Genomic DNA, 26,888 nt, shown 5'->3' on the forward strand with positions numbered 1-26,888 from the left:
AGCAAAAAAAAAGTTTAATCAATTTATTGTGGATTTCTTTGGTCATACATTTTTAATTTTACATTATGTTCAATGTTGATATGTGCGCGTTCGCTTTGTAAGCGTAATTCCACGTGGGGCTCGAATCTTTCTCGTGGCAGGCAGAAAAAAGTGGCATTTCGTTAATTAAAAAAAGCTCAGTTGACCGACGACGATGTCCACCTTTTCAGCAAACAGAAACCAAATCGAAAATCGCATTTTTCATCAAAATTACTGCACTCAGTTTCGACGGTGCATTCCGCGGTGACCTTTCTGCGAACCTGCAATAGACGGAAAATAATTAGACTTTATTATGCGGAGACTTCGTGGAACTCACCCAGAATCGTCAGTTTGGCCCCGGCACGGATAGGACGGTTATGTTTGGCGGGTCCCACCTGGCACTGGTAGCTGGCAGCGTCATCGTACGAAGTGTTCGTAATTCTCAAGTTGTAAACGCCCTGGCTGTGGTTTTGATTGAGGGAAAATCGCGGAAAACCCACGATGTCGTTGGTGAAGCCCAGCGCGAATCCGTCCTTGGTCCACTGGACCTCCCCGGCCAAGTGGTCCACCTCGCAGCGCAAGACCACCTCCTCTCCGAGGCGAGCCTCGATGTCGTTGGGGCTGATGCGGAACGTTTGCTGCTGCTGGGAATCGGCCAGGATGGCACCGTCGCAGTGGAGGACGATCCAGAGGAAAACTGTTCAGAAAAAAAAACATGATTTTTAAATCTTATTAAACCCTATACCCTGATACCCTAATTGATCGATGAACGCATTTTATCGAAATATAATAATGATATACATCCATTCTATCTTTTCAATTTCAACAAAACCAGAAAAGGAAACTATTTGGCTCAATGTCAACCCTACTGATGGTCTTTTAACTTAAAATTTCATAAAATTAAAAATCCCATGAAAATCTCAAATCATGCGAAATTTTTACAAGTTTAGAATAATCCGTGTTTTGAATCGAAAAAAAGACAGGCAGAGTAGTTCTCTACGATCTCTTAAATTTATTCGTGATATATAATTTTTCATTTTTTTTATTTGGATGGAAATTCGACCAAGCATTCCTTATGCCAAAAGAAGCAATTTTGCATCATTAGTTTTTCCATACAAGTCTCCATACTGTTTTGAGAGCTGGTCATGCAAAACGGGTATGTAAATAAATGTATTAAATTCTGTGGGTTGTTCTGATCGATTTGGTGTCTTCGGCAAAGTTGTAAGTTATGGACTTTTCGGAAAAAAGCACACGGAAAAATAATTTCCGTTTTAATTTATTTAACCATTTATCACTAGAATCCAGTTACGGCGTTCTAGCAATATTCGAGCAGAGTTTTTAGTTATATTCTTACAGAAAGTCTGACAGAACCAGCTCTGCTAGAATGATTCGTGACTGGGAAGTAAAGTACCCAAAATACGTATTTTTTTAATATTCAATCTTTTTATACATTTTAGGAAACTAAAAATACATCTTCTGAGCAATAGTAAAAAAAAGGCTGAGAAAATTTCCTCCAAATTTCTCTCTGAAACTTTGAAAACGAGCAATTAGTTTCAGAGAGGAAGCCTCACAAATAATTTGAATCGATTAAATTGATTATTTCTATGTGTCATTCAATTATCATGTTATTTTCAACTGAAGATATCTCAGAAATTATTGGTCCGATTTTTCAATATTAAAACATTAATTTTAATTAAAAAACGGTACTTAATCCACCGATGGTGGTTGGTGCCTTCCTCACAATTATGTACATATTTGTTTCTGTAGTAAGAATGTCAAACCTACAAATTTTATCTAAATTTTACTTCTTACAACATATCTACATGGAGTATGAGGTCTAGAATCCCAAAAATCATTGGACGTAATATTAGAACAACACCTACGGGGCTGTTTCATGAAAATTGTTCACTTTCAATAGTTATATTACTTTAAAGTTTTTTAAGCCTTAAGGCAGTAAAAAAATATATCTGTTCATTTTTCCCGGGAGTTTCAAATCAACAAAATCCCGGGAGCCAGATCTTCGGATAGATCCGAACAACTTTTTCATCAAACTATTTGAGATCCGGCCTCTGAAATGTGTACAAATGACACTTAGATGCTCATAACTTTTGATAGGGTTATCAGATCTTCAATCTTGTGGGCTTGTTGGAAAGGTCTTTTGATTACCTATCCAACGTTGGGTCGCAAGATAGATCCGGACAACTTTTTTATCAACATATTTGAGATCCGGCCTCTAAAATGTGTACAAATGACACTAAAGTGCTCATAACTTTTGATAGGGTTATCAGATCTTCAATATTTTGGGCCTGTTGGAAAGGTCTTTTGATTACCTATCCAACGATGGGTCGCATGATAATTCCGGACAACTTTTTCATCAACATATTTTAGATTCGGCCTCTAAAATGTGTACAAATGACACTAAAGTGCTCATAACTTTTGATAGGGTTATCAGATCTTCAATGTTTTGGGCTCATTAGAAAGGTCTTTCAAATAACTTTCTAAAAATGTATGATCAGGCGGGTTTTCTTACAAAAACCACCCTTTTTACAATCTTTCAAACTTTAGCCAGAATCGTTTTTTTAGCATAATTTTTGAAATACTTAACAAAACTTCATAATAGTTAATATAGGTCTTGTGGGACCCTAATACGGATCGAATGAGACCAGAACGGCCCAAATCGGTTCAGCCAGTCCGGAGATAATCGAGTGCATTTTTTTCGGTGCACGGACTTACAGACATACACACGCACAGACATTTGCTCAGAATTTGATTCTGAGTCGATAGGTATACGTGAAGGTAGGTCTACGAGGTCGAATTAAGAAGTTCATTTTTCGAGTGATTTTATAGCCTCTCCTCAGTAAGGTGAGGAAGGCAAAAATGTTAAATCAAAATTTACTATTGAAAAGGTCAACCAATAAATAATTTATAAGTTATCAAATAAGTTTCTATCAAATTATGTGTGTTTTTTTTTAAATAAGTTCATTGAAAAAAAATGTTACAAAATATAGTAACTTATTTGATTTAGTTGGTTGCTGAGTTAATGTTGTTATAAAATGGTAAATAAACTTGTTATTTACATTGTTCATTTATAAATATCAAATGTTTTGCACTACAAGCTATAACTATCGGGTCTACTAGGGTGACCCATTTAGTTAATAAATGCTACAAGGCAAGGGGATCGAAACATAAAACTCAATGGGGTGAGTGGGTGGTCCAAATAACTCCCTTTTTGAACCTCAGGGTCGGCATAAATTATGCTCACGAGGCAGGAAAACACTGGTGTCGCATCAAGTTTAACTCTTCGGTTTATTGTCCTGTTTGTCACGTTCTTGTCACGGCTTCCTCCTAAACCTGACCTTCTCCCTCCTGTCCTAACCCACTTCCTTACTGTCTATCTCCTACCTTGACACTTTCTTCCTTGTTCGTGGGCGGACCTGCTGCTCGGGGCCCCTCAGCTACTGCTGCCGCTGCTGCTGGATCTGCTGACGCGATCGCTGTCTCCGACCTCGGCCTGCTCGCTGTCCTGGGGTGGCTTGTCGTGGCCGTCGACGTTCCGACGCACGGGTTGATGCTGCTGCAGCCTTTGCTGGACCCTCGTTTGCCTGCCCTCTGCGCGTCCTCGAGTTTGTTGACGGACTCGAGCTTCAGCTGTCCCCGAAGGTACCGCTGGTCTTGCCCGGTTTCCGGCGCAGGGGATGTTGGTGTAGGGCAGGTCTTCGTGTGTGGCTCGTGGTTCCCGGATGGAGGACTCACACGACTCAGCTTTGAGCGGCTGGTCGCTGGTCGACACCGATTGTGCACGGTGGACGGGTTGGGGATACCACTTGCGAGCCACGGGTTGTTCCGGAAGATCCGAGTCGCGGATTCCGGCTTTTGTAGCTAAAACTATGGGGTCCTGTGATGAGATGGGGAACAAGATGGCGGTTACACTGGGCGTTGGTTTCGGGGCACGAATCAGGGTTGCTGACGGGTTCGCGGGTTTACCTGGATGTCCTGGGGTGTCTTGCACGGTCCTTCCGTGTCCTCCGTGAAGTCCTTCTCCTTGACGAGTCGCGGCACTTCACTTTATTACGCCGCGGAGCTTTAATCGTAGCTCGGACGGCTTCACTCGCGATTTGTACGATACGTACTCTTTCCAATACACCGGGCAAATGGCCGATCTACGGCAGGACATGGAACCGCGAACCTCTGATCCGGCGAAGTCCCATATTTCGCCCCATCATCATCATCATCCTTTTCGCCACCGCTACCATCCTTGTGATGTTCTTCGGCCCTCTGGTGGTGGCTAGCGGCGTTACTCCATCTCATTGGCGATCTCATACGGGGTGGTCGCGCTCGCTCTCCGTGGGTGACACAAACCGAATCGTCTCACTCTCAACGAACACACTCGCTAACCTGCCCCTGTGTCACTGGAATTCACTCACTACACACCCACTGGTTACAAAGCAAGGTTGAGCGTTTTAGCAGAATGTATTGTATTCACAGATTTTTTTTTCGAAGGTTTTTTTTAACGATAGGCTTGTCTGAAGTTTTATATTTTTAAAATATGTAGGTACTGGGGCAGGTCGCACAATGCCCATGTAAGGTTTTTTTAATTTTATTTATTTTTTTCAATTGTTGCAAATATATTTTGAAATTTATGTCCCTTCACTCTAACCATAGTCGAGGAAAGGGAAGGAGAGGGGGGGGGGGGTCAAAATAATATAAAAATTGACATTACAAGCCATGGTTCGAAAAATGGGTTTTAAAATGCCCTTACGAACTCATTTTCAATTGTGATGACGCTTTGAAACTGATGAAATAATTTGATTTAACAATGTTTTCGTAATTATTGTTAGGGACCATCCACAAACCACGTGGACACTTTTTTGGAAATCTTCACCCCCTCCCCCCCCCCCATCGTGGACAATTTCCATACAAATAAAATCTTTTTTGTATGGAGCGTGGACAATCGCCATACCCCCCCCCCCCCAAGGTGTCCACGTGGTTTACGAATGGTCCCTTAACTTTTTTTAATTTTTTTTAATTGTTGAAATCATCTAAATTTTAAGGTTTTTTGGACTCTTCACTACCAAGCTTAATACATATCAATGTCTCACTGGCTATCAATGTCACCCCGATTTAAAACTGATTTAAATTAATTGTGTTTTACCTTTCTATCATTTTATTTTCTCAACATTCTCTTCCCAAGAGTGCAGCACCAGTAGCCACAGCGATAAATTCTGTACTCCCCAGCCAATAAATCCTTTGTCCAATCAATTTTAAATCAATTAAGTGCGATGATCTTAGTGCCTTTCCCCACACAGCATAGAGTAAAACACGACTTCGGAAAAGTAGCTGATGCAGCAGTACGTGTAATATGTGAGCCTTTTTACAATGGGGTAATTTGACATTTTTTGGACCAATCTTAAAAAAATCAAAGTTTGCTATTTTTTTTTGCAAAAATTAAAGGTTGAAAATCTATAAGCAATTTTCATCAACGACCAATAAGCACCCAATAACCCTAAAATTGTTAAAAAGAAGAGAGGAAAAACATGTCTTGGGGCCACATTCTTCCGATTGCATCAGCATCCTGGTTCTCACGTGCCAACAAAACCACCCCCACCAGAGAGAGAGAGAGAGAGAGAGGGAGAATGGTGGGGAATTGATCTTTAGGTGCTCTTTTTTATCGTACGACGTTTTTAAGCTTTCACGTTAGGCACTTTATTTTTTAAGCTAAAAATCGTACTAAGAAATGCATACTCACCAATAAGTTTGAACATACAGTTTAAAGCTGAGTTGTCCATTTTTGTTTGTTTAAGATTCTGGAAAACAAAATTTTAAATTTTTAAAGATTAACTTTTTTATTTGTTATTTTTAAGGTATTAGACATCATAATCATGTGAATTAAATTTTTAATTGAATTCAATTTAAAATCGTTGATATCAAAATATATTAATTTTTTGCTCAGTAACTTTGCCCTAGTATCAATTATGAATCAAATACGCAAGATTTAGTACCGTCTAAACAAATATCCACCCCTCAGATCAAACACATCTCAATTTACACATCACTTCCACTTACCTGACTTTCTAGTAACAAGAAATTTGATCCTCCTACTCCCACAAAACAGAGGGATCTACCCACCCAGTTTCCAGCGAACTCAACTCGCAATCTAAGCGCCAATCGATTAACTTCCTGTGGTTTTGCTTTGATTTTCTAACCCATTTAGCAGCGGAGGTAAATCAACGTCAGCGAGTTTTCTGACAGTCGGAACGGATGCTGCGGAGATAACAAAAAAGAAGGGAAGCATTCTGTACTGGATCATGAAACATTCTAGGAAGGAGGACGCATGCGCTGCAATTGTCAGTATAGCGAGTGTTATTTGATAACAATTCAAAACATTTATTTTTGATTTAATTTGTTGAAACTATTTCTTCAAAAATCATTTAAATTCCAGCTTTAACTACATACCATTAAAGGTTTGACGCACATTACACTTTCCCATAGTTTATCAGCCGGCCGGACAATTTTTAAATTATTTTGTTCTAGCTGCGACGTCTGTTGTCTGCAGGGATGGTATTTACTCGTTTCGTCGCCGATGGCGAGGGCTTTTAGATATCGTCCCTCGCTCAAATCATCAAATTTTCGGCGTTCTCCCAAAACTGCATCAAGAGAGCGAAGCGAAAACGACGCCGATGAAATAGCGAGCAACGAACAAACCGATGCGTAAGACGGAAAAAAAATCTCTCACACAGCCAGTCCCCTCGCTCAAAAAGCAAGAGAAAGAGCAATCGTTAAATTCTCTCGCCCGTAAGCCCTGTAGAAATGAGTTCATTTGTGTGCGTGAGCTCCTGTGTATGTATACAGCAATTTCGTGTGCATGCCTCTACGGTTGGATGGAACGATAGTTCCATCGGAGCCAGCGAGAGGGTATTTCTCGTCGATGTGATGGGCTTTCGATATTCGCGATAGCAAGCCGACCATCACTCGGCTGCGAAAGAGAAGAGAAATTTTAAGAGACGAGGAACGCACCGAAATATGCATCAATGATAGTGCGATGGTGATGGTTTACCTACCCTGGTTGTCTGTGATGGATCTGTGATATGATTGAAAGACAGTTACAAAATTAATTTGGGAATGTTTTATTAGGGATTATTTTTTGTTGTTTTATACAAAAATGCTATGTTCCAAAAGAAAACAAAAATACCTCCAACTAGTATGGATAACAAAAAATAGGATGAAATTAAACATGAAACCTCTCGTTGTATGAATTTTCTCTCTGGGGGTAGTCCTTCCCCCTAGCCCGTTGCCCGTTGGTCCCGGACAGTACACCGCCAATTGCAGGTACGAAATCAATGAAGTGCAAATAAATAAATGATTTCCAAACGTTAAACAAAAACCGATACAAAGATATCAACTCAGTGCTTCTGGTGCCACTTGTACGAGCCATAGTACTTGAAGTTGTTCTCGTCGCACTTGTGGTCGGCCGCCTTCGGGCCACGTGATCCGTACACGTACTTGATCGGTTCCGGTCGCTCGCCCTCGATGTGGTGCAGCAGCGGCGTGAAGATCCGCCACGCCTCGCTCAGCTCGTCCGAGCGGACAAAGTGCATCTGGGAGCCGCAGAACACGTCCAGGATGAGACGCTCGTACGCGTCGGGCAGTTTGACGTCCTTGTAGCGGTGGCCGTAGGTCAGGTCCAGCTCGGTTTCCTCCATGTCGAAGGTGATGCCGGGGGACTTGGTCATCATTTTAACGTACAGAGCTTCGCCGGGTTGTACCCGGATGACGAGCTCGTTACGCTTGGGCTTCCCATCGAAGATGTCTCCGGGAACGTCCTGATACTGAACCCGGACTTCGGCCTTGCGCTCGTTCAGGGCCTTGCCACATCTCAGGATGAACGGAACTCCCTCCCATCGTTCGTTTTTGATTTTAAGTACGGCCAGCGCAAATGTCGGGGTAACGGAATCTTTCGGAACGGTCGGATCATCCAGATATCCCATCCTGGCATCCTCATCCTTCCCATCTGGATTTCCAGTGTACTGTCCCAGCACAACATCGTCGATCGACAGCTGCTCGATGCTCTTCAGCACCTTAACCTTCTCGTTACGGATATCGTCCGGATGGCACGTGGCCGGCTTTTCCATCGCCACCAGCGACAAAATCTGCAACAGATGGTTCTGCATCACATCCCGAATGATTCCAAAATCGTCAAAATACCCCCCACGACCCTGCGTTCCAAACGGTTCCTTGAACGAGATCAACACCGACGCCACGTTGTTACGGTTCCAGGTCGGACTGAAGATCTGATTCCCGAACCGGATCGTCATCAAGTTCTGCACCATCTCCTTCCCCAAATAATGATCAATCCGGTACAGCTGATCCTCCGTGAACAGCTTCGCCAAATGCTCGCTCAGCTTGTTCGAGCTGTCCGCATCCCGGCCAAACGGCTTCTCCACGATAATCCTATTCCACCCCTTCAACCCCATGCACGTGTTCCGGATATGCACCGTAACGGTCTCAAACACCGACGGAGGCAGCGCCAAATAAAACAACCGGTTCGCCGTCTTCCCAACCTCAAACTTTCCAATCTCCTGGTTCAGCAGCTCAAAGTCCCGCCGCCCGTCGTAGCTGCCCGCCACGTAGAAATTCAACGCCCAAAACTCGTCGTACTTTTCCTGCTGCGCGGCGTCCACCTTCATGTACGGGCGGCACTTTTCCTTCAGCTCGGCCACGGTCAGCTTGCTGCGCGCGTACCCGACGAATTTGGTCACCGACGGCAGCAGGTTGTCCCGGAAGAGCCACCACAGCGTCGGGTAGATCTTCTTTTTCGCCAAGTCGCCCTGAAAATTAGAAGGATCGTATTAGTTTTGAATCAACTCAGCTCAATGAATTATCTTTGCGGTTAGCGCTGCGTAGTGGGCCTGGCCATTGAATAGAAGATTGTTGGGAGTAATTGACCAAGCATTCTGCAAGAGGCTTCCAGACAACCCTCTACAGTTCAAATTTTTTTTCGAGCAACTTTTATTCTACAAAAAAAAACTTTACTTCTCTTGTTTTATATTTTTCTTGTTTTATTTTTAGTATTTTGATTTTCATTCATCTTGCTTAGCTTATTTTTGTATTATACCACCACGTATCATAACATTTTGCCTATCAAATTTTTTCAAGTTTTCACATGCACTTTTTCTTTTTTATTACTTGTTTTTCATGTTTTCTGATATAGAATGACACCATTATCATTTAAATTGTAAAAAAATGCGTAGAGGCATATTGTCTGGGACACTGGAAAAATTACTGCATACTTCTTTTTACTTAAAATATAGGCATTGTTGGAATTCGAGCGAGAAGAAGGAAAGCATTTCTCGCTCGCGAACGAGGGAGAGAACTTGTAGTACTTTTCTCTTCTCGCTCGCGCTCGCATTTTCGTTCGCGTTCTCGCTCTCGCCGCGAGCGCTCGCGAGCGCCTCGTGCTAGCCGTTCGTCCCAAGTTAGCAATTTGTTTATCAGGCTTATGAATATGAACCAGGCGATGGTATAGAGTTGTAACTTCAATCGCTGTGTTGTTTTTTGTTCGTTTCTAACACGTTCAACTTCTCGCGAACGGGCAATTCTGGCTCGCAAGAAAGCCCGTTCGCGAGCGGAGGAGAGCACGGGCAATCGGTGAGTTTCTCTCGGCAGCTCGAGACTCGCGACGAGAACTCGAGAGAGAGAAAAATTTCTCGCGAGAGCGCGATAATACCAACACTGAATATAGGAAATGTTAGTGAAATATTAGACAACATTTTTTAGATATATCAACTATAGTTGCCTTAGACCAAAAATAGAATTGGGTACTAAAGCCCTATGTCAATTTTTATGTACAACGGTAAAAAAACACGATTAAAAACCATTTCTGATCACTTTTTTTAATTTTTATGCTAAAAACAATTTTGACAAGACAACATTTTTTCTATAAATCAACTATATTCCCCTTGGATGAGCTGTCAATTAGGAGCTTTTCTGTCAAGAAGGACCGCGAGGTTAATTTTTCAAAATTGATTTAAAAATCCATTTTAAACTCTTTGTGGTCGTACAAAGGGTCATTGTACTCAGAAAATAAGCATTATCGTTGTAAACAATAATATCAGCAATCTAACCTTCATTTTAGGACCCAATTAAAATCCATTTCCTTTTGCTAGGAAGAGATACCAAATCTGATGCAAACAAACTCCCAGCTGCCATTTAAACATACTTTGAATGTGTTGATAAATTTCAGACTAAAAAGCTTTATGGGACCTTTTCCAAAAAAAAACTCTAGAATTGTAATTAAATCTTGAAAGTTCTGAAAGTATTACCAGACTACTTCATAACTTGTCGAAGATTTTGTGAACTATATTCCCAATTATGTACCTACATAAAGCTAGTGACTCGCGTTTGCGTAGAATTTATTCGTTTGAATTGTACCGAAATACCGATCTGACTGCATTCCACTGATAGCTGTCACCACGCAGCACCGCACAAGCAAAAAATGAGAGAAAAATAGAAAAAAGAGAAAGCGCAGGTGTCTTCGTGTCGCGCAGCTGCTTGAGTGTTAGGCTCGGCATTCGTTCGTTTCAACTTCGTGTGCGTTTACTGACGGTCTCTTCGTAATGACGATCATGACAGGCACGCTTGTTCAGCGTTCAACGATCGACTCGATGATGAAATCTGACTGAATAGCTCTTTCAAAATTCGGGCATTCACTGTCATTGACAGCTTCTTTTTGGAGCATTGTGTGTGATTACTGCTTAGATTCAGAATTTTGAAAAAAAATATTTAAGAAATATGCTTCACACCCAATGACAGTTATTGTACTGTTACAAAATCTGCAAAATTTCAATGAATTCATGATTTTTTTTTCTTTTGCTCAAAGCTTTTATTATACTTTAACCCCGAAGAAGTGCTAATATTCAAATCAATCGATTAGATTTTATCAGAACAAAGCTCAAACACTGCGTTCTCAAAAACAACACCACAGCGTGAGAAAATCTGCGCAAAGTTCCTCCGTCACGCCACTGCCCGTGATATAACAGAATAATTACGACCTATTAACTTCCGAGACGCCGGTCACACACGCGTGCCCGGCTATAATCCAAGTGCAACCGCCACTTGAGCATTCGATTTTTATCCAAGTCATCCAAATCGTCACGGTACATGGAAGGTACTTGGAAGGTGTACACTTAGCGAAAAACGTGTTCAGTACAGGCGCACAACGCCAATAAAGATCGTTCGCGCGCAATCATCCTCTTCAAGACATCAAACAGAGAGGACGAAGAACATGCGGCGTTTGACGTCAAAACTACGTTGAAGACATTGATTTTTTGCAGGTCTTTCTAATTAAGCCTTTTTACAGAGTTCACCGTCAACGTTTCCAGAACAATTGGCTTTCATTAGCATAAGAAATTACCAATTCTATCAGGGCCCAGCGTTGACTCGATCGAGTTCAACGAGTCGTTGCACAGTACTTACAGAAGCTCCAAACACGACAAAGACGTGCGGAATGTTGGAATCGAAGTGGGTGCCCTCGGTGTCCATGGCGCTTGATTTCAGGTTCCGCCGGATGATGGCTAGCGCCTCCTCACCGTCCAAGGTCTCGCAGGGATCGGCGCCGTTACTAGCGTGGCCGTTGCTGCCGTTTTTGACCACTGTAAGAGGGAGAATAGCTGTGATTAGAGCCGAAATTGCTGACCTAGACAAAGAGAGAGTTACACAGAAAGAGAGAGAGAGCGGTACTCCCTAGGGATTGTCGTAGAATCGATGCGAGTCGGCCGAGTTCTGATACGAAACTGCACCGTAACATCGGACGATGCGAGAAACGTTACACTAAGGACTGCATACTACCAAGTCGGAGTCACGCAGACTTAGTAAGTGCGCCAAGTCGCCGCCGACTCGCGTAGGTATCGGGTTGTGATAAACAAACCCCGAGCGCACTGAGTCGTCTAGCTTCCGCTGCACCACACACTCACACTCTCGAAGAAGACCCTTGAGCTCGGCTTGCTCGTATCAGTCGTGCGCCGCCGCCGAAGCTCAACCATGCAGGTCGGATCGGATTCCAGCTTATCTGATCGCAAACCGGCGCGCCTAATCCAGCTTCGTAGTGACCTTTTGCGATCGCTCGCCGTTATGTGAAACTGGTAACAATAACAAAGAAGTGGCTTATCGCGAAGATCGCGTCAATCGCATACACTAGAATCATGCACCGATTAGTGATAACGCCAACCAATACTTGCAACAACAACAAAAACCTACCCATCTTGACCAATCCGGAGCTGACCCAGCTGAAGAGTCGCGCCATTGGAGTGCGTCAACGCTGCGTGGATGACGCGACTTTGGGGTTGAAGATCTGGACCACCGTTGACCACCGTTTATGATCGCGATACCGAACCAACTAGTGGTGGAGCGTTCGCTGGGGTGGATCGTGTAATGCAGTCGTTACAATGGATGAAGTTGGTGTGGAGTGGATATATAAAATATAATTGACCCACACTAAGTTATGTGAGGCGCGTGGCGGTAGCGAAGTAGATACTTAGTAATTAGTAGTAGATATCACTGCGAATTGTGAAGTGGCGTGAAGTGGAACTAACCCTTGATAGCAAAGTTCGCAAATGTTACAAATCTTTTAAAAACGATTCAAAATAAGCATTTTCAATTATTCAAGTCTAGCAGAGCAGATTGACGCTCTCATGCCAGGGTATTTGTCCCTATTTTGGGCCTAGTACCTATTTTGGGTCTACTAAACTAAATTCAACGAAAATGAGCATTTCACCAAATCTGGCGGGAATTTGCCACTTGATAATGATACGTGCAGTCATTATCTTCATTTTGGTGGGCAAGAATAATTTACTTTTTTTTTTCTAAATTAGAAATAAAGCAATAAAAATAGCACTCTTCACTTTTTTCTTAGCAAATCGCTAGTTGCCCATTAGGGCGAAAGTTTTCACCACTTTTGCTTACCGCTTGTTGACATTCAGCGCCCGGCTTTCATCGCTCAGTACACGAATAAGGGCCGTCCCCGGAATCTCCAACCACCGGCAATATGTTTTTATTGGTGGGTGCCACAATTTCACAGCAAAAACAATCACTAAACTGCCACCAAATCAATAAAATAACTGATTAATAACTTCGTCCATTTCGGAGAGAATGGCTCTATATTCAGTCCATTTGACACTTCTACAAATTGTGACAGTGTGTATGCGCTTTTCACAAGTTACAGTGTTTCTTGCATATTACGGGCTTGTTGTTTGGCCGCAACTAATGTTTTATTATGTTTAAAACTCGTAAAGAATGATATAAATCATTATGCTCGTAATGTAAGTAAAATCAATCGTTCTTATGTTGATTTGTGGCTTAAAACATCACAATGATTGAGCATGTTTGTCGACCGAATTTGTGCGGCTGTACTGTGCGAGCTGGGTCAGAACCGTACGTCAAAAAAGTTCGCCACGTGCTTCGAGATTTCAACCAATCAGAAGGTAGGCCGAAAATATGTACAAAGAAGGTCGTATGCTAGAAGCAATATCCCCAAAACAGGGACAAAAAAAAATTTCAGTTTCTCGGGCTTATACAGAAATATAAAGTATTTTCGTCAAAAATGTGATTAAGTAAGAGCATTAGCATTAAAAAACCAACTTATTCATGTAATAAAAGCAAGGCTGCCTATAGCAGCCTTTGAGAACACATCAAATAAAAAGTGCGCTCGGCTTAGTAGGCCCAAAATAGGGTCACTTTTTGACGTTTCGAGAAAAACACGTTTTATTGTTTGTCCTTGAATAAACAAAACCAAGAGCACGCAATGTATACAATAACAAACACGTTTTGTTTAATTCAGTGCATTTTTCCGAAGTTTGTACCTATGTCAAACGTGTTCTGACCTGAAATCCCTTTGGCCAGTTGTCGCACGTACATCATTTTTCAGGCTGTGTCAAGATAGCACAAAAATATTGAAACTTCTTCCATATGAAGAGCGACAACAATGCACGGAGTTTTTTTTCGGTTTTTATTGAATATCTCAAGATTGAAATCGAATTTTGGGGATCTGATCAAAAGGCATTTAGAGCTGCACAAAATGGCGTTCTTACTCAATTTGGCCCAAAATACAAATACAAAAAACGTTACTTAATCCACCCTTAGGTGGTTGGTGCCTTCCTTACATTTAGAGGGTGATTCTATCCAAAATAGATACAGAAGGGTGGACGTTTCAGTGTTCTATCAACTTGATTTATTATTCATTCCATCAGATTGGGTAGTCATAATTCAGGGCACTTATGCTTATAACTTTTGATAGGGTTGCCAAATCTTCAATCTTTTGAACTCGCTGAAAAGGTCTTTTAATTACCTACCCAACGACAGGTCGCATGATAGATTCGGACAACGTTTTTGTCAAAATATCTGAGATCCGGCCTTCAAAAAGTTCATAAATAACACTCAAGTGCTTATAACTTTTGATAATTTCCATTTCAATTCAATCCATTGGATTCGTTGGAAAAGTCTTCGAATACCTTTCTGAAAATGTGTAACATGACGGGGTTTCTCACAAAAACCACCCACCCACAATCTTCCGGTCTTTTGTTAAAATCCTTTTTATAGCATAACTTTTGAAGTACTTTACTAAACTTTATAATTTTCAATAGCGACTTACGGGACCCCAAGACGGAACGAATGAGACTAAAACGGTCCAAATCAGTTCAGCCAGTGCCGAGATAACCCATCGCATTTTTTTTTGTCTAGGAGGTCAAATTAAGAATTTTGTTTTTCGAATGATTTTATAGCCTTTCCTCAGTAAGTTAAAAAAGGCAAAACGGTACAGATTTTTGTTGAGTTTTGATAAAATATATAACAAGTTAGAGAAATAAAATTTAAAATAATTTTTTTTTTAATTACAAAAATTCAAAATATTGGTGTAATTTCAAAATCGATTTTCCAGCACAGCACTTTTGCAGTTCCTTTTGGGGTCCTAAAAAACTCCCCAAAGTTTGGGACCGATTGGTTTAGTCCTCACTTTGCGCTAAGCGATTCAATTTTCCATATAAATTTGTATGGGGAAAAACATTTTTTAGATTATGATATTAATCAAATCCACATTTCATATTCGGATGCTCTACAACTTTGCCGAAGAGAGTATGGTGCTAACTTGCTCCAGAAAAAAGATATAGCGTCCTCAAAGCTCGTCTAAAACGTGATTTTCAAGCTAAAAACACGTTTTAGACGAGATTTGGACACTCTGTATCTTTTTTTTAAGGGCAAGCTAGCACCATACTCTCTCGGTGGAAAGTTGTAGAGGACATCCCAGAGCATCCAAACATGAGTCCGACTTTGATATAGCATGAAACGTGGATTTGATAAATATCAAAATGTTAAAAAATGGTTTTCTCCATGCGAATTTATATGGAAAATTGAATCCAACCAGTCCCAAACTTTGAGGAGTTGTTTAGGACACCAAAAGGAACTAAAAAAATGCTGTGCTTACTAAATTTGGACAACTTTATTTCTTCCAAACAACTATATTACACCCTAACGCTCCATACAGAAAGGTAATGTCCACTTGGAGAGAGGAAGGCTCTGGAATCTCCAAAAAAGTGTCCACGTAGTTTATGGATGAACTTAATTCTTTTGGGGAGCGTCTTTTATTACGTAACGCAAAATTTTGGATTTTTGAACCCCACTCGTAAAAAAAATTCATATAATTTTGTATGGAGCATTGTTTAGGCAAACTGATTCCTTGACGGCCGATTTATAAAAAAAAAGAAGCGATTTTTAAATAGTTAAAAGTTTTTAATATAAAAAATATCGAAAATAATGTCTTTTTCTAATATTTTTGGTATTTTATGCTCAAATCAAAATCAATGAACATATGTTTTGGTTCCTTGAGAGAAAATGCAAATAATTGATCGAGTGCTTGAAGTGTTGAAACATATCAGTACTCATTTCAGTGACAATGACAAAAAAGTAAATAGTTGCACAAAGGATTTGCAAAAAGACATATTTTAGAACTGTTATGATTTTTGGATTTGTTTCGCTGCCTAAACAAAATCCAAAAGACCGCAACTACAAAATTTGAATGAATGATATGGTTTGACGTCCGAAAAGAAGTTTAAATTCAGCATATTCTAGACTTCTGCTATTATAGGTTTTACAAAGCCCAAACCCCGAATTTTCAAAAGTCAAACACTAACTCATTATACCCATCAGCCCAACACAACGTAGTCACGATGATCAGGCAATCTAATGAATTCAAGTAATCGCTGCATTCGCTAATCTTATCTTCACTTGAAATTACTGTCTCGCCGTCTGCAACCGTGACGTCAGGAAGTTGATTACGTTTAATAAAATAAATAAAAACCAAACGAAACAACCCAACCCGCTCGAATCAATTAAACCATGTTTCGATTCGCCAAACTAACAATTATACGTAAATAAAAGGGAAGGTAAAACCAAAACTTTTGCACGTCACTCTCCAGAGTGTGACTTGATTCAATGCTTAGCTAATGCGCGACACGCCACATGGCAATGACATAATTCGGCTTTGCTTGCACAGCCACACGCCAAGCGCTACGCGATCTCTCTTTGGTTGGTATAGATGCTTGGATCTTGGAACCCACGACAAACCAACTGAAGAAATGATCGTGCGACAACAGCTTGAGTTTGGGCATTTGAGGTATCTAGTTTAGGTTAAAGAGACTTTGATGACTTCTGAAAGTGTAATTAGGACGTTTATGTGAACATCATTTTGCAAACGAGATCGTTAACTTCAAGCCTCTTGTCCCACGATCACTTTTGGAAAGTTAAGACACACCTACAAGCTTTCGTTCAATCGCGTATGGTGAACACTAGGGTGTAATATCAAAATCGATTTTCCAGCACAGCACTTTTTCAGTTCCTTTTGGGGTCCTAAACAACTCCCCAAAGTTTGGAACCGATTGGTTTAGTCCTCACTTTGCGCAAAGCGATTCAATTTTCCATATAAATTTGTATGAGGAAAATCATTTTTTTGGATTTTGGTATTTATCAAATCCACGTTTCATGCTATATCAAAACCGGACTCATATTCGGATGCTCTAGAATGTCCTCTACAACTTTGCCGAAGAGAGTATGGTGCTAACTTGCTCCTGAAAGAAGATATAGCGTCCTCAAAACTCGTCTAAAACGTGATTTTCGAGCAAAAAACACGTTTTAGACGAGTTTTGAACACGTTGTATCTTTTTTTAGGGGCAAGCTAGCACCATACTCTCTTCGGGAAAGTTGTAGAGGACATTCCAGAGCATCCGAATATGAGTCCGGTTTTGATATAATATGAAACGTGGATTTGATAAATACCAAAATCCAAAAAAATGGTTTTCCCCATACAAATTTATATGGAAAATTGAATCGCTTTGCGCAAAGTGAGGACTAAACCAATCGGTCCCAAACTTTGGGGAGTTGTTTAGGACCCCAAAAGGAACTGAAAAAGTGCTGTGCTCACTAAATTTGGACAACTTTATTTTTTTCCATACAACCATATTACACCCTAGTGGACACGTCATACACCCCAAAATCTCATTGAAGGAGAGAGAAATAAAGATCAGCCGACTCAATTGCACTACAATACCGATGACCTTAGGCCGTGGGATCACTTTGCTCAGCTGTTGTAAGGTAGCACGGCTGATAGCCGGGAAGTCGTGAGGACAGTCAGTCAAGCCACGCGATGCGTTATCACCGCGAACGTGCCAAGTTCGTGTGGGGTGCTGGTTATCACTTTGCTGACCTTTTCGGTCGAATTTGAGGACCCTCCTATGCTGCACTTCAAAGACTTCATCTAAGAAAATTTGCTTACACTGCACCTAGTTTGCGAGCAACCTTAGGCACTTGACGGGCCAACCCTACAGTTTACCCATAGTCATGCCCTTGAGCCTCGTTGTCGTGATGACTGATCGTCTAACGTTCTGTTGCTACAGCAACGCAACAACAACGACTCGGCGTTCGCATTCTGTATACGCAGAAATGTTCGCAAGGTCTCCAAAAAATTCCTTAGCGCTGCAAACTGTGCTGAGTCAGTTCACTGCTGACGGCGAGCTCAACGGTCAACCCAAAGTCACATTCACCCTACGCTGTATAGATCAGCGCAGGTTTACACACAGAGGATCGTGATCTCCAATCTCCAGACAAGTTGACTCTCGTGGAGAGACTCACGAGACCCGAAGGGACGCTTGAACAGGTCACGTGAATTTGGAGCAGGTCGATAAGTTCTTCGCTGCGTTTAAGCTACGTCGTAGTTTGGTGGAGGTTATTTTTAACCCTGGGAGTTTACCTGAATCTGCCATCTTGGTTTCGCGCTGATAAGAACTGTCAAACACAACAATAACAAAACAAACAATTGGGGCGCTACGCGAGAAAGGGTCGCTAACTAGATCAACAACAAACACGAGGTCGAAACCGATGCGAGAGTACCGAAACCATGCGCGACTTACTCAACCTGTACGGCAAGACTGAATCGCAGCGGGTCGCGCGAGCAGCCACCACCGCGACTTGGACTTAGCCAGGAGCCATAAAAAGAAGCCCAACCGCGTCGGTATTGGTGGCGGACGTTCGCGCAAATAACAAAAAAACAACTTTCACGTCGCGTCGCAGTTCTCCGCGCGCGCAAGTGTTTGTGTTGCGCGCCACCAACATCAGCAAGAGCGCGAAAACGTGACCGCCAATACAGGCGCAAAAGCCGCTGCACAGAATTCCATCATACATTGTGCAAACATGTAAGTGACTGCATAAGGAAGTGTATAAATAGCACTTGAGATGTACGTCACCCCGGCGAGGGTTTTCCTCCAAATCGACAATATCACTCGAGAAAGGTATCTAAAATTAACCTCTTTGTTACTGATAAGACAACAATTAACTGATATGAGCCGGATCAAGTAGGCCACTTCGAACACTATTCACTCACCTTATCGTAGCAGGCCAACTGTCCCCGAAAAGCGCGGCGTGTACGGAGAAAGAACCTCAAGCCTTGCACGTGCGTTCGGCTCAACGGCCAAGTAAACAAAAACAAATCGCGCAATTCTTGGGTGGTGTTGGTGGAGGCGTTTCTCGCGAGTTTGATCGTGCAGGGAAGCGCGAATGTGTTCATACGCGTTATTCAGGAGACTTGAGTAGTTATGCGCTTCCCCAACACGGACGTTGGTGGGATATCTTCCCGTTAAACGTGATGATTATTGCATTCGATCGTAATATTTCGATCGTCATTTCTCGACTCACGATCGAGATTTCTGGTATGGTAAGCCGTAATTTGTCGATTAGTAGATTGCGATCATTCGATCGTAGTTTCTCGATCTACCATCGACAAATAACGACCGACGATCGAGAAAATCTCGATATAGGTTCAAAATTCATGATTTTCAAACATTTTAATTATTGATAATTAAAAAAAAATCAAATCAGATGAAAATCCCTAGCAAAAGTAGCAGTTGTTTAAACAGTTTTTTCTGCTCTCGCTTAATCGATTGAAATGTACTAAACTTATTTCTTCCAATGATTGTATCTGAATTATTTTGTAGCTGTAAGTATCTCCAAAACTCTGCATTTTGTTATTAGTTAAGCAAATTGTATTCTGTTAAGTATAACAAATAAACATGAAATGAATTGAATTAAAAATAAACTAAAATTTTAAACATTTCAAAACTTTTTTAAATTTCAAGGAATTTCAAAATTTGTACAATTTGAATTTTTTTTTAAATATTAACAAAATTTATTGAATAAAAAAAATCCAAAATTTTAAATATTTCAAAAAAAAATATCAATTTCAAAAATATATACTTAAAAAAATTTAATCAAAAAAATCCAAAATTTCAAAATTTTTGAGAATTTTAAAATATGTAAAATTTGATTTTTTTTTAATATAAAAAAAATTTATTGAATAAAAAAAATCCAAAGTTTTAAATATTTCAAAAAATATATAAATTTCAAAAAATATATACTTTAAAAAAATTTATCAAAAAAAATCTATAAAATAAATTTCAAAATTTATAAAAAAATCTAAATTTTAAATTTGAAAAACTTTTTTTAATTTGCTTGAACATTTTAAAAATTTCAAAGTTTTCAAAAATTAAAAAATTTTAAGGTTTTTTAAATTTAAAAAATCTAAAAAAATTTCTTTTAAAAAAATAGATATATTTCAAATATTTAAATATTTCAAAAATTTTTAAACGTTTAAATTTTTTAAAAAAATCTAAGAAAATTTCAAAACTTAAAATAAATAAAAATAATTAAGAAATAAAAAAAACATTGAATTATTTTTTTTTATTTCAAAAATTTTAAAGCATTCAAAGACTTTTTTTTTAATTTTAGGCCGTTGCAATTATTTTTCATAGTTTATGTCGCCCCCCCCCCGGCCTGAATAATCAGGGGCAAAAATATATTTTTTCGAAAAACTTCAGAATTTTCATAAAATACCAATGTACAGCCCACGAAAAGTTTTTTTTTTTCGCGAAAAAAAATTCTGTCAATATATCGATATTTTGAAAACCAATGATTGGAAAGCAACTGGACGCGTGCATTTTGAAACATTTTTTTCACCCAAATGTTGAAATCTAGGCTCGTAATTTCACTTTTTCAATTTTTTGTCCCCCTCCCCTCGACATTGGTCAGAGCTGAGGAACATAAACTTCAAAAATATTTGCAACAGTCTTATAAATTTCAAAAAATTTAAGAAAGTTTTTTGGTTAATCAAAAAACTAATTTTAAAATTTCAAAAAATTCTAAAAATTCAAAAACTTTTATTTTTTTAAAGAATTTTTATAAAATTTATTTTTTTAATTAAAAAACAAAAAAACTTAACATTTCTAAGATTTTAAACACTTGAAAAGTTTTAAAAATTAAAAAAAAATCTTTCAAAAATTTTATTCTTTTTTTTACAAAATCAAAAAAAAAGTTAAAAAAAATCCATTTTTTTTTAAATTTCAAAAAATTTCAAAAATTAAATTTAAGTTAATTTAAAAACTAAAGTCATTATTGCCAAACTTGAAAGGGCGTTCAAGAAACATTAGCAGAAGAAACATAAAACTAAAAATAAAGATAGGTAGCCGTAACATAACCATACACTCAAAGTAAAAAGTATCCTTTTTTCAAGTTCACCCGTCGTCACTAGAGAGCCTGGATCTTATTAGAGAACGGACATCTCAAACCAAAAGTACCAATCGAAGCACGAGAACTGTCAAACGGAGGTACCAAACGAGCATAAGACAAAGGATTTTGCTCGATTGGTACCTCCGTTTGACAGTTCTCGTGCTTCGATTGGTACTTTTGGTTTGAGATGTCCGTTCTCTAATAAGATCCAGGCTCTCTAGTCGTCACCCTTTAAAAGGGTAGGTATCGAAAATGTACTGAATTTGACATACCCTTTTAATAGGGTGACGCCGGGTGAACTTTAAAAAAGGATTTTTTTAGGATTGAAAGTACCCTTTTGAGGGATACTTCTGACTTTGAGTGTAGAAATATAGAGCAGGGGTGCTCAAAGTTTTTTGAATCCGGGTCAAATTTGAAGCTCAGATGCGGCTGCGGGCCAAATTTACAAAATAGGTTATTTAAAAAAATTGCATGTTCGGAATCGCAAAAAAAATGTTGCATAGAACTCGGTGCAAAATTAGATTTTTTCAGCTCTCGTCGTAAATAATCGTTGAGAGCCAGAATTTCAACTGTTCAAGGGAAAAAAATGTTAAAAAATTATTCAAGCTGTTTTAGTTTTTTTCAAAAAATGTAAGATTCGCCGAAAACAACATTTCGACGCCAACATTTCAAAAAGCATCATGTATAAACCATGCGTTTTGAGAAAAACGCATTTGAATGTTGAGCATCATTTTTCAATTCCCATTTTAATACAAAAGCAAAATAAGATGTTCTAATAATAACAAACGATTAAAAACGTTACTTTCATTGATACTTGATCATCCAAATTCCATAAAACATTATTTCCGTCGTTTTATTTAAGAAAAACAAACATAACTCCTTTTGAAATCACCAACGTCTATGTCACCCTGCTGTCATTGAGGGGGGCGCTTTGTTATGATTCGTTTTTCTTCGCCGAATGTACATGGCGCTTTGTTCATGATACTTTTTTTTCGTCACGAGGTTTATGTAGCCTTTTGTTTGACAGGTTGACAGGGCTATATAAACAGGGACTGCTGATGGCAGAGATTTTGTTTATGTTACTTTATTTAAAATCATGATTAAACAAACTTTACTGAAGTAACTTTTGCTCATTTTTGGTGGAGAGGTAGCTTATTTGGAGTACTTTCAGAATATGCAATAACCCAGAAAGTGCCAAAATGTACATGATGCCTTTTGAAATGTTACCGTCGATTTAAGAAAAAAAAACTCTTACAGCTTAACAGTTCATCGGAAATTCACTAAAATTCCAAAAAATGCTCAAAATGATTCTAAACGCAGAGGAATGCATTTTTAATAAATTTCAGCGATTTAAAGTACAAATGAATCATTGATATTTTGAAGTTTTTTTTTTTTTTTTTTAATAAAGTAATGTTTGCGCCCAATTACCCGAGCCAATATTTAATGATGAGGGGGAGGGACGAGTTGGTCGACAAAACTTTGTAAAATATTTGCAACAGCCTTATTCCTCCGATTTCAACATTTTGTCTGCCTTCATCAGATGGTAGTAAATCAGATTCGTTAGCCAACTGTCTGTAGAGAATAATCAGTTTAATCAGTTCGATTCTCGAGGGAAGGTTTCTAAGTGCAAAGTAAGTTTTAGGGTCAGTTCATAAAAAGGGTCATCATGATTTTTAAATTGGAATATGAAATACTTATATTTTTGAAATTATAACAGATTTCTACCTAAGTTAAATTTGAACGTTGTGTATTTTTTTTTTCTAAAATTATTTGATGAAAGTTTTGACGATATTTACTTGTTTCACTAACATAGAAACGGATTAAATTGTTTTAATTACTAAGATTTTTTTGTCAAATTATTTGTGTAGTAAAATGGGGATCAAAATATTAATAAATCATAAGTTTTTTATTAATAAAAAATAAAAAAAGACGAGCATAAAAAAATTTGAAATAAACCTGATTTTTTTCGAAAATTTCGAATTTCCAAAATTAATGAACTTTTGGAGTTTTTTAAATTTATAAACTTTTGGAGTTTATTAAATTTTTATTATTTTATTTCTTATGGATTTCGCCAGTACTTTGTTCTGAGTGTATTTTTCACATTTAAAATATTGAACTCAGATTTTTTTAATGTTCCTTTTAAATAAAAAAAAAATATTCAGAAAAATTATATTACGCATTACGATTGTAATTTATCGAACCACGATCGAGATTTATAAACAGTAAAATTACGATTGTAATTTGTCGATGGTAAGTCGTAATCTTACTATCGAAAAATCTCGATCGTGAGTCGTGAAATTACGATCGAATGCAATAATCACCACGAAATCGTCTAATTAAAAAAATGGATTGACACCGCAGATAGAGCTTTAAGCCAAAGTTCTTTGTTAAAATATGTTGATGTTTCTTGAACGGTTAGACGTAGGCAGTTGCCATATGGGACATGGAGGTCTGTACTTTTTCTTCCATGAGCCTCCGTTAAGATTTGGGAAGAAGACTCCCGATAATGATGGATGGTCCATAGGGAATTTCGGATTCTGTAATCAAGCGTGACACATTGGCGACCGGGAAGTGCTTGAAGAAGCTTCGGTCGGAATCTTAAAACACCCCAATCTACTCACTACAGTTTTATCTTTATTGACTCGAATGTTTCACCCAATTTAATACTAGTTTGCTCTCCCCCTCGCGTCAAAATGCAAAATTCGTTTATTTTTTGGTTTCTATTCCAGCTTGGTGTCCTTGGCGGCGGCCACCACCTTCGTCTTGCGCGCAAACATCAATGACCAGAGCAGCGTCCACGTGGGCAGGAAGATCAGGGCCACCAGGTTGAACAGCCAGTTGCCGTAAATCTGAGGAATAAAATCTCAATTTTAGAAGATTCTTCAACATGGATAAATAGTGTTCAAACCATCGAATCCACCACCGAGTAGGTAATCGCGTCCATCGTAGCTGTCACGGCCTTTTTGGCCATCGCCTGCAGCGTCAGCTCCGGGAAGAGGTAGCAGGTGGTGGCGAACAGGACCAGATAGACACCGACCAGCGGATGTAACAGCAAACAGGCGATCCGACTGAGTCCTCTGCCGCTGGTGGACTTGCGGGGTTGTAGAAACAGCACAACGGGGACGATCGCCACGGACAGGATGAAGCCGAGCGAGAAGTTGAGCATCCCCACGGTGAGGAGGGCGGTTCCAAGCTCGAGGAGGATCGCGATTTGGAGGATTTCCGAGTTGAGGGAGTCCAGCGATACGAACGCTGGCAGGATGAGGACGAGGACGGACACGGAGATCATGATGGTGGTGAGGCCGAACTGGGTGGAGAGGTTTGCTGCGTGCAGGTAGTTGTTGAGGCCGGCGTGGGATGGCAGGACGGTGGTGAGGGCGCCGATCGAGTGAGTTAGAAGCAGCAGGAAGCCGACTTGGAGGTAAGAAGGTTGGGGTGCTTTCGGGGATGGTTCTTCATCGTCGTCCGAGTAATACATGGAGAGGTAGTGGATGAAGGACTTGATCAGGAGAGCGCCGGCCATGAGTCCCAAACTGGGCATGTAATCTCCGATGGAGACGAACCGGTCGTGTGTTACGAGCAAGTAGAAGAAGTAACTCTGGTGGAATCGCTCCAGCAGATTGTTCAAGCTTCGACTGATGCCTTCGACGATCTTGAGCAGAGCACCGACTCCAGCCGTGTTCTTGTTAGGGTTTGCTCGCTTCACACACTCCAACGTAAGCGCCTCAATTCCGTACCGATGGAACAGACCGTGATTCCCGTTGGGAACTCCCGTCGACTGGGACAAGACCATCGCGAGCAGGTTCTCCAACTTCTCCTGGTAAGTAACCGGCTTTCGCTGCTTCGTCGCCGACAACCGATACGCCGCCGGAATGCCACTCTTCTGCGACAGCTTCTGCGCCAAATTGTGCAGATCCAGATTCGGCAACTGTCCGTTCAACCCCTCAACCTTCAGATTTATATGATCCACGTCAAAGTCCTGCACCTCCAGATTAATCGCCGCCTGGATCGCCCCCGCCCTCGCATTCAACGACCCCACATCCAGCACCCGATTGTCCCCGGAACCGTGATACGCCTCCAGCCAAGCCTGCATCCCGAGCTGCTCCTGTTCCGTAATCAAAAAGATAATATCCTTCGCCCAGTACTTCTGCCTACGCGCAAAGTCCGCAAACGCCAACAGCAGCGGAACCCCCGCCGAAACATCCGTGTGGACCGACTCCGGCGGCCTATACGGAACCGCCAGCACCACCGATTCCGTCGACCCAATCCGCGGCGCCCGCAAAATCCCATAAACATTCTTCCCCGTAAACACCTTCCCCCCACCCAGCGGGTAATTCAACGTAAAGTTGTGCGTGTGCGTGTCCAGCCCGATCTTCCGCATCTTGGCCAGCAACCACGCGTACGGCATGCCCTTCCGGTGGACAACCCGCTCCCGTTCCAGCTCGCCGGCAAAGTTCTTCGCCAGCGCCACCGTTTCACTCTTCAGCTCCGAGTAGACCAACCCCGGCAGCAGTGCATTCTCCGAGAAGTAAGTGCCCGAGTTAAAGTTCGGATCCGGCAGGACCAGGAAGTAACCGACGCCGAGGGCGTACAGCGTGAAACAGATCAGCGTCCGGTGGCGGATTAGCGCACGGCAGTATTTGGCCTTTTGCGAGATCGATGGGTTCGTGAGGAGACCCATTTCGAAAAGGGGTCGTCGCGGCCTCGGAATATACAAAAAACGACGGTCGTGAACCGAACCGAACCGGAATGTTTTGGGAGCGTTTTGTTTATCAGAGAAAAAAAAAACTTCAGCAATCGGCTGATTTTGACAGTTGTGTGGCGGGTCGAGTCAGCCGAGGGGTGATTCGACGGAAAAATGGCTGCGTGCTTTTAGAAAATTTTGTCTTGTAGAATTACACTGAAAAAATATCATTCTGGCAAATCTACATTTGGAGTTTTTTTTTAGATCTAATATTTCTCGATTTTTTTTTAAAAGTCCAAAAAAACAAATTTTAAGTTTTTGCTTTTTAGGTGTTTTTTAATGCCCCTGACTCTAGGTGATTTTAAAAACACCCAAAAAGCAAAAAACTGGATATTGGTCATTCCTCCTGAAGCGGAACACCATTTGAAAATTACCATCTCCGATTCTGCTCAAATTTGGCAGAGCTGTTAAGACTATCAAAACATGCAAAAATCCCGAATTTCATCCAAATCGGACCACCCCCTCCATTTTTGTACCCTCCCAAAAAATCGACTTTTTGGCGATTTTTGAGCGAAACCCCTATCTTCAAACGACGATAACTCAGGAACCACAAATCTTAGAGGGTCGGTCTTAGACTCAATTTTGAAGGAAATTGGACGTAGAATCCATTTCCGTGATCAAAATTTAGATTAAATTATTTTTGCTACCTGTAGTGCGCAATTGAAAACTTTAAATAGCCCTATTTATTTTTTAAATTTGACCTCACCATCGTATTCCCCGTCCGATTTTACATAAGAATCACTTATCGACAGAAAGGAGTATTTTTCGTTCCAGAGATATCGAATTTTAAAGTTTTAAGTATTTGAAATTACCTATAATATCTACACTCGCCGCATCTGCTAGAAGCACTCAGTCGTACTGATCAATAATACCTACCTGGTGTTCTGTAAGATGAATTATTTTTTCAATTTTATACGATTTTGAGAGAATCAATACCTTGAACAATCTATTTTTTGTTTAAGGAATATTTATTGGGTAATTTTTAATGCACTATTTTTCCTGATCTCAGTGTCATTGAACCATATTAAGTAAA

General features: G+C 40.2%; 3 protein-coding genes across 6 annotated transcripts; all 3 read right to left on the minus strand.

Annotated features, from left to right (window-relative positions):
- Positions 1-202: 202 nt before the first annotated feature.
- Positions 203-6,488, minus strand: LOC120432670 (irregular chiasm C-roughest protein-like). The gene is made up of 5 exons (XM_039597924.2): positions 6,472-6,488; positions 6,082-6,279; positions 5,765-5,822; positions 356-715; positions 203-299 (listed from the first exon to the last, which is right to left on the minus strand). Exons 3-5 carry the CDS (start codon positions 5,802-5,804, stop codon positions 259-261), a joined length of 441 nt encoding a protein of 146 aa, XP_039453858.1. The 5' UTR covers positions 5,805-5,822; positions 6,082-6,279; positions 6,472-6,488; the 3' UTR covers positions 203-258.
- A 638-nt stretch (positions 6,489-7,126) lies between these two features.
- On the minus strand, positions 7,127-18,959 carry LOC120432669 (glucose-6-phosphate 1-dehydrogenase). 4 transcript variants are annotated; one of them, XM_039597923.2, is made up of 3 exons: positions 18,935-18,959; positions 11,491-11,666; positions 7,127-8,843 (listed from the first exon to the last, which is right to left on the minus strand). In XM_039597923.2, exons 2-3 carry the CDS (start codon positions 11,554-11,556, stop codon positions 7,419-7,421), a joined length of 1,491 nt encoding a protein of 496 aa, XP_039453857.1. In that variant the 5' UTR covers positions 11,557-11,666; positions 18,935-18,959; the 3' UTR covers positions 7,127-7,418. The 4 variants fall into 4 exon arrangements, with proteins under 4 accessions (XP_039453857.1, XP_039453856.1, XP_039453855.1 ...); XM_039597922.2 differs by lacking the exon at positions 18,935-18,959 and adding an exon at positions 18,305-18,499; XM_039597921.2 differs by lacking the exon at positions 18,935-18,959 and adding an exon at positions 12,271-12,294.
- A 4,833-nt stretch (positions 18,960-23,792) lies between these two features.
- Positions 23,793-25,897, minus strand: LOC120412344 (glycosylphosphatidylinositol anchor attachment 1 protein). Its single transcript, XM_039572745.2, has 2 exons — positions 24,020-25,897; positions 23,793-23,960 (listed from the first exon to the last, which is right to left on the minus strand). The coding sequence occupies exons 1-2, from the start codon at positions 25,790-25,792 to the stop codon at positions 23,832-23,834; spliced, it is 1,902 nt and encodes a 633-aa protein (XP_039428679.1). The 5' UTR covers positions 25,793-25,897; the 3' UTR covers positions 23,793-23,831.
- Positions 25,898-26,888: the final 991 nt, after the last annotated feature.

Source organism: Culex pipiens, chromosome 2 (assembly GCF_016801865.2).
Source record: "Culex pipiens pallens isolate TS chromosome 2, TS_CPP_V2, whole genome shotgun sequence".
In the NCBI taxonomy this organism is placed as follows: Eukaryota; Metazoa; Arthropoda; class Insecta; order Diptera; family Culicidae; genus Culex; species Culex pipiens.

Bases quoted from the DNA above. Each gene is read 5' to 3' on its own strand.
- LOC120432670 (XM_039597924.2), bottom strand. From the start codon at position 5,804: ATGGACAACTCAGCTTTAAACTGTATGTTCAAACTTATTG. The intron at 716-5,764 runs GTGAGTATGCAT...TTTTCTGAACAG, and splicing joins CTGTATGTTCAAACTTATTG to TTTTCCTCTGGATCGTCCTC. The intron at 300-355 runs GTGAGTTCCACG...CGTCTATTGCAG, and splicing joins GGCCAAACTGACGATTCTGG to GTTCGCAGAAAGGTCACCGC.
- LOC120432669 (XM_039597919.2), bottom strand. From the start codon at position 11,821: ATGTTACGGTGCAGTTTCGTATCAGAACTCGGCCGACTCGCATCGATT. The intron at 11,667-11,730 runs GTAACTCTCTCT...TCCCTCTTACAG, and splicing joins CGCTCTCTCTCTCTTTCTGT to TGGTCAAAAACGGCAGCAAC. The intron at 8,844-11,490 runs GTAAGTACTGTG...TCTAATTTTCAG, and splicing joins TTGTCGTGTTTGGAGCTTCT to GGCGACTTGGCGAAAAAGAA.
- LOC120412344 (XM_039572745.2), bottom strand. From the start codon at position 25,792: ATGGGTCTCCTCACGAACCCATCGATCTCGCAAAAGGCCAAATACTGC. The intron at 23,961-24,019 runs GTTTGAACACTA...TTTATTCCTCAG, and splicing joins ACTCGGTGGTGGATTCGATG to ATTTACGGCAACTGGCTGTT.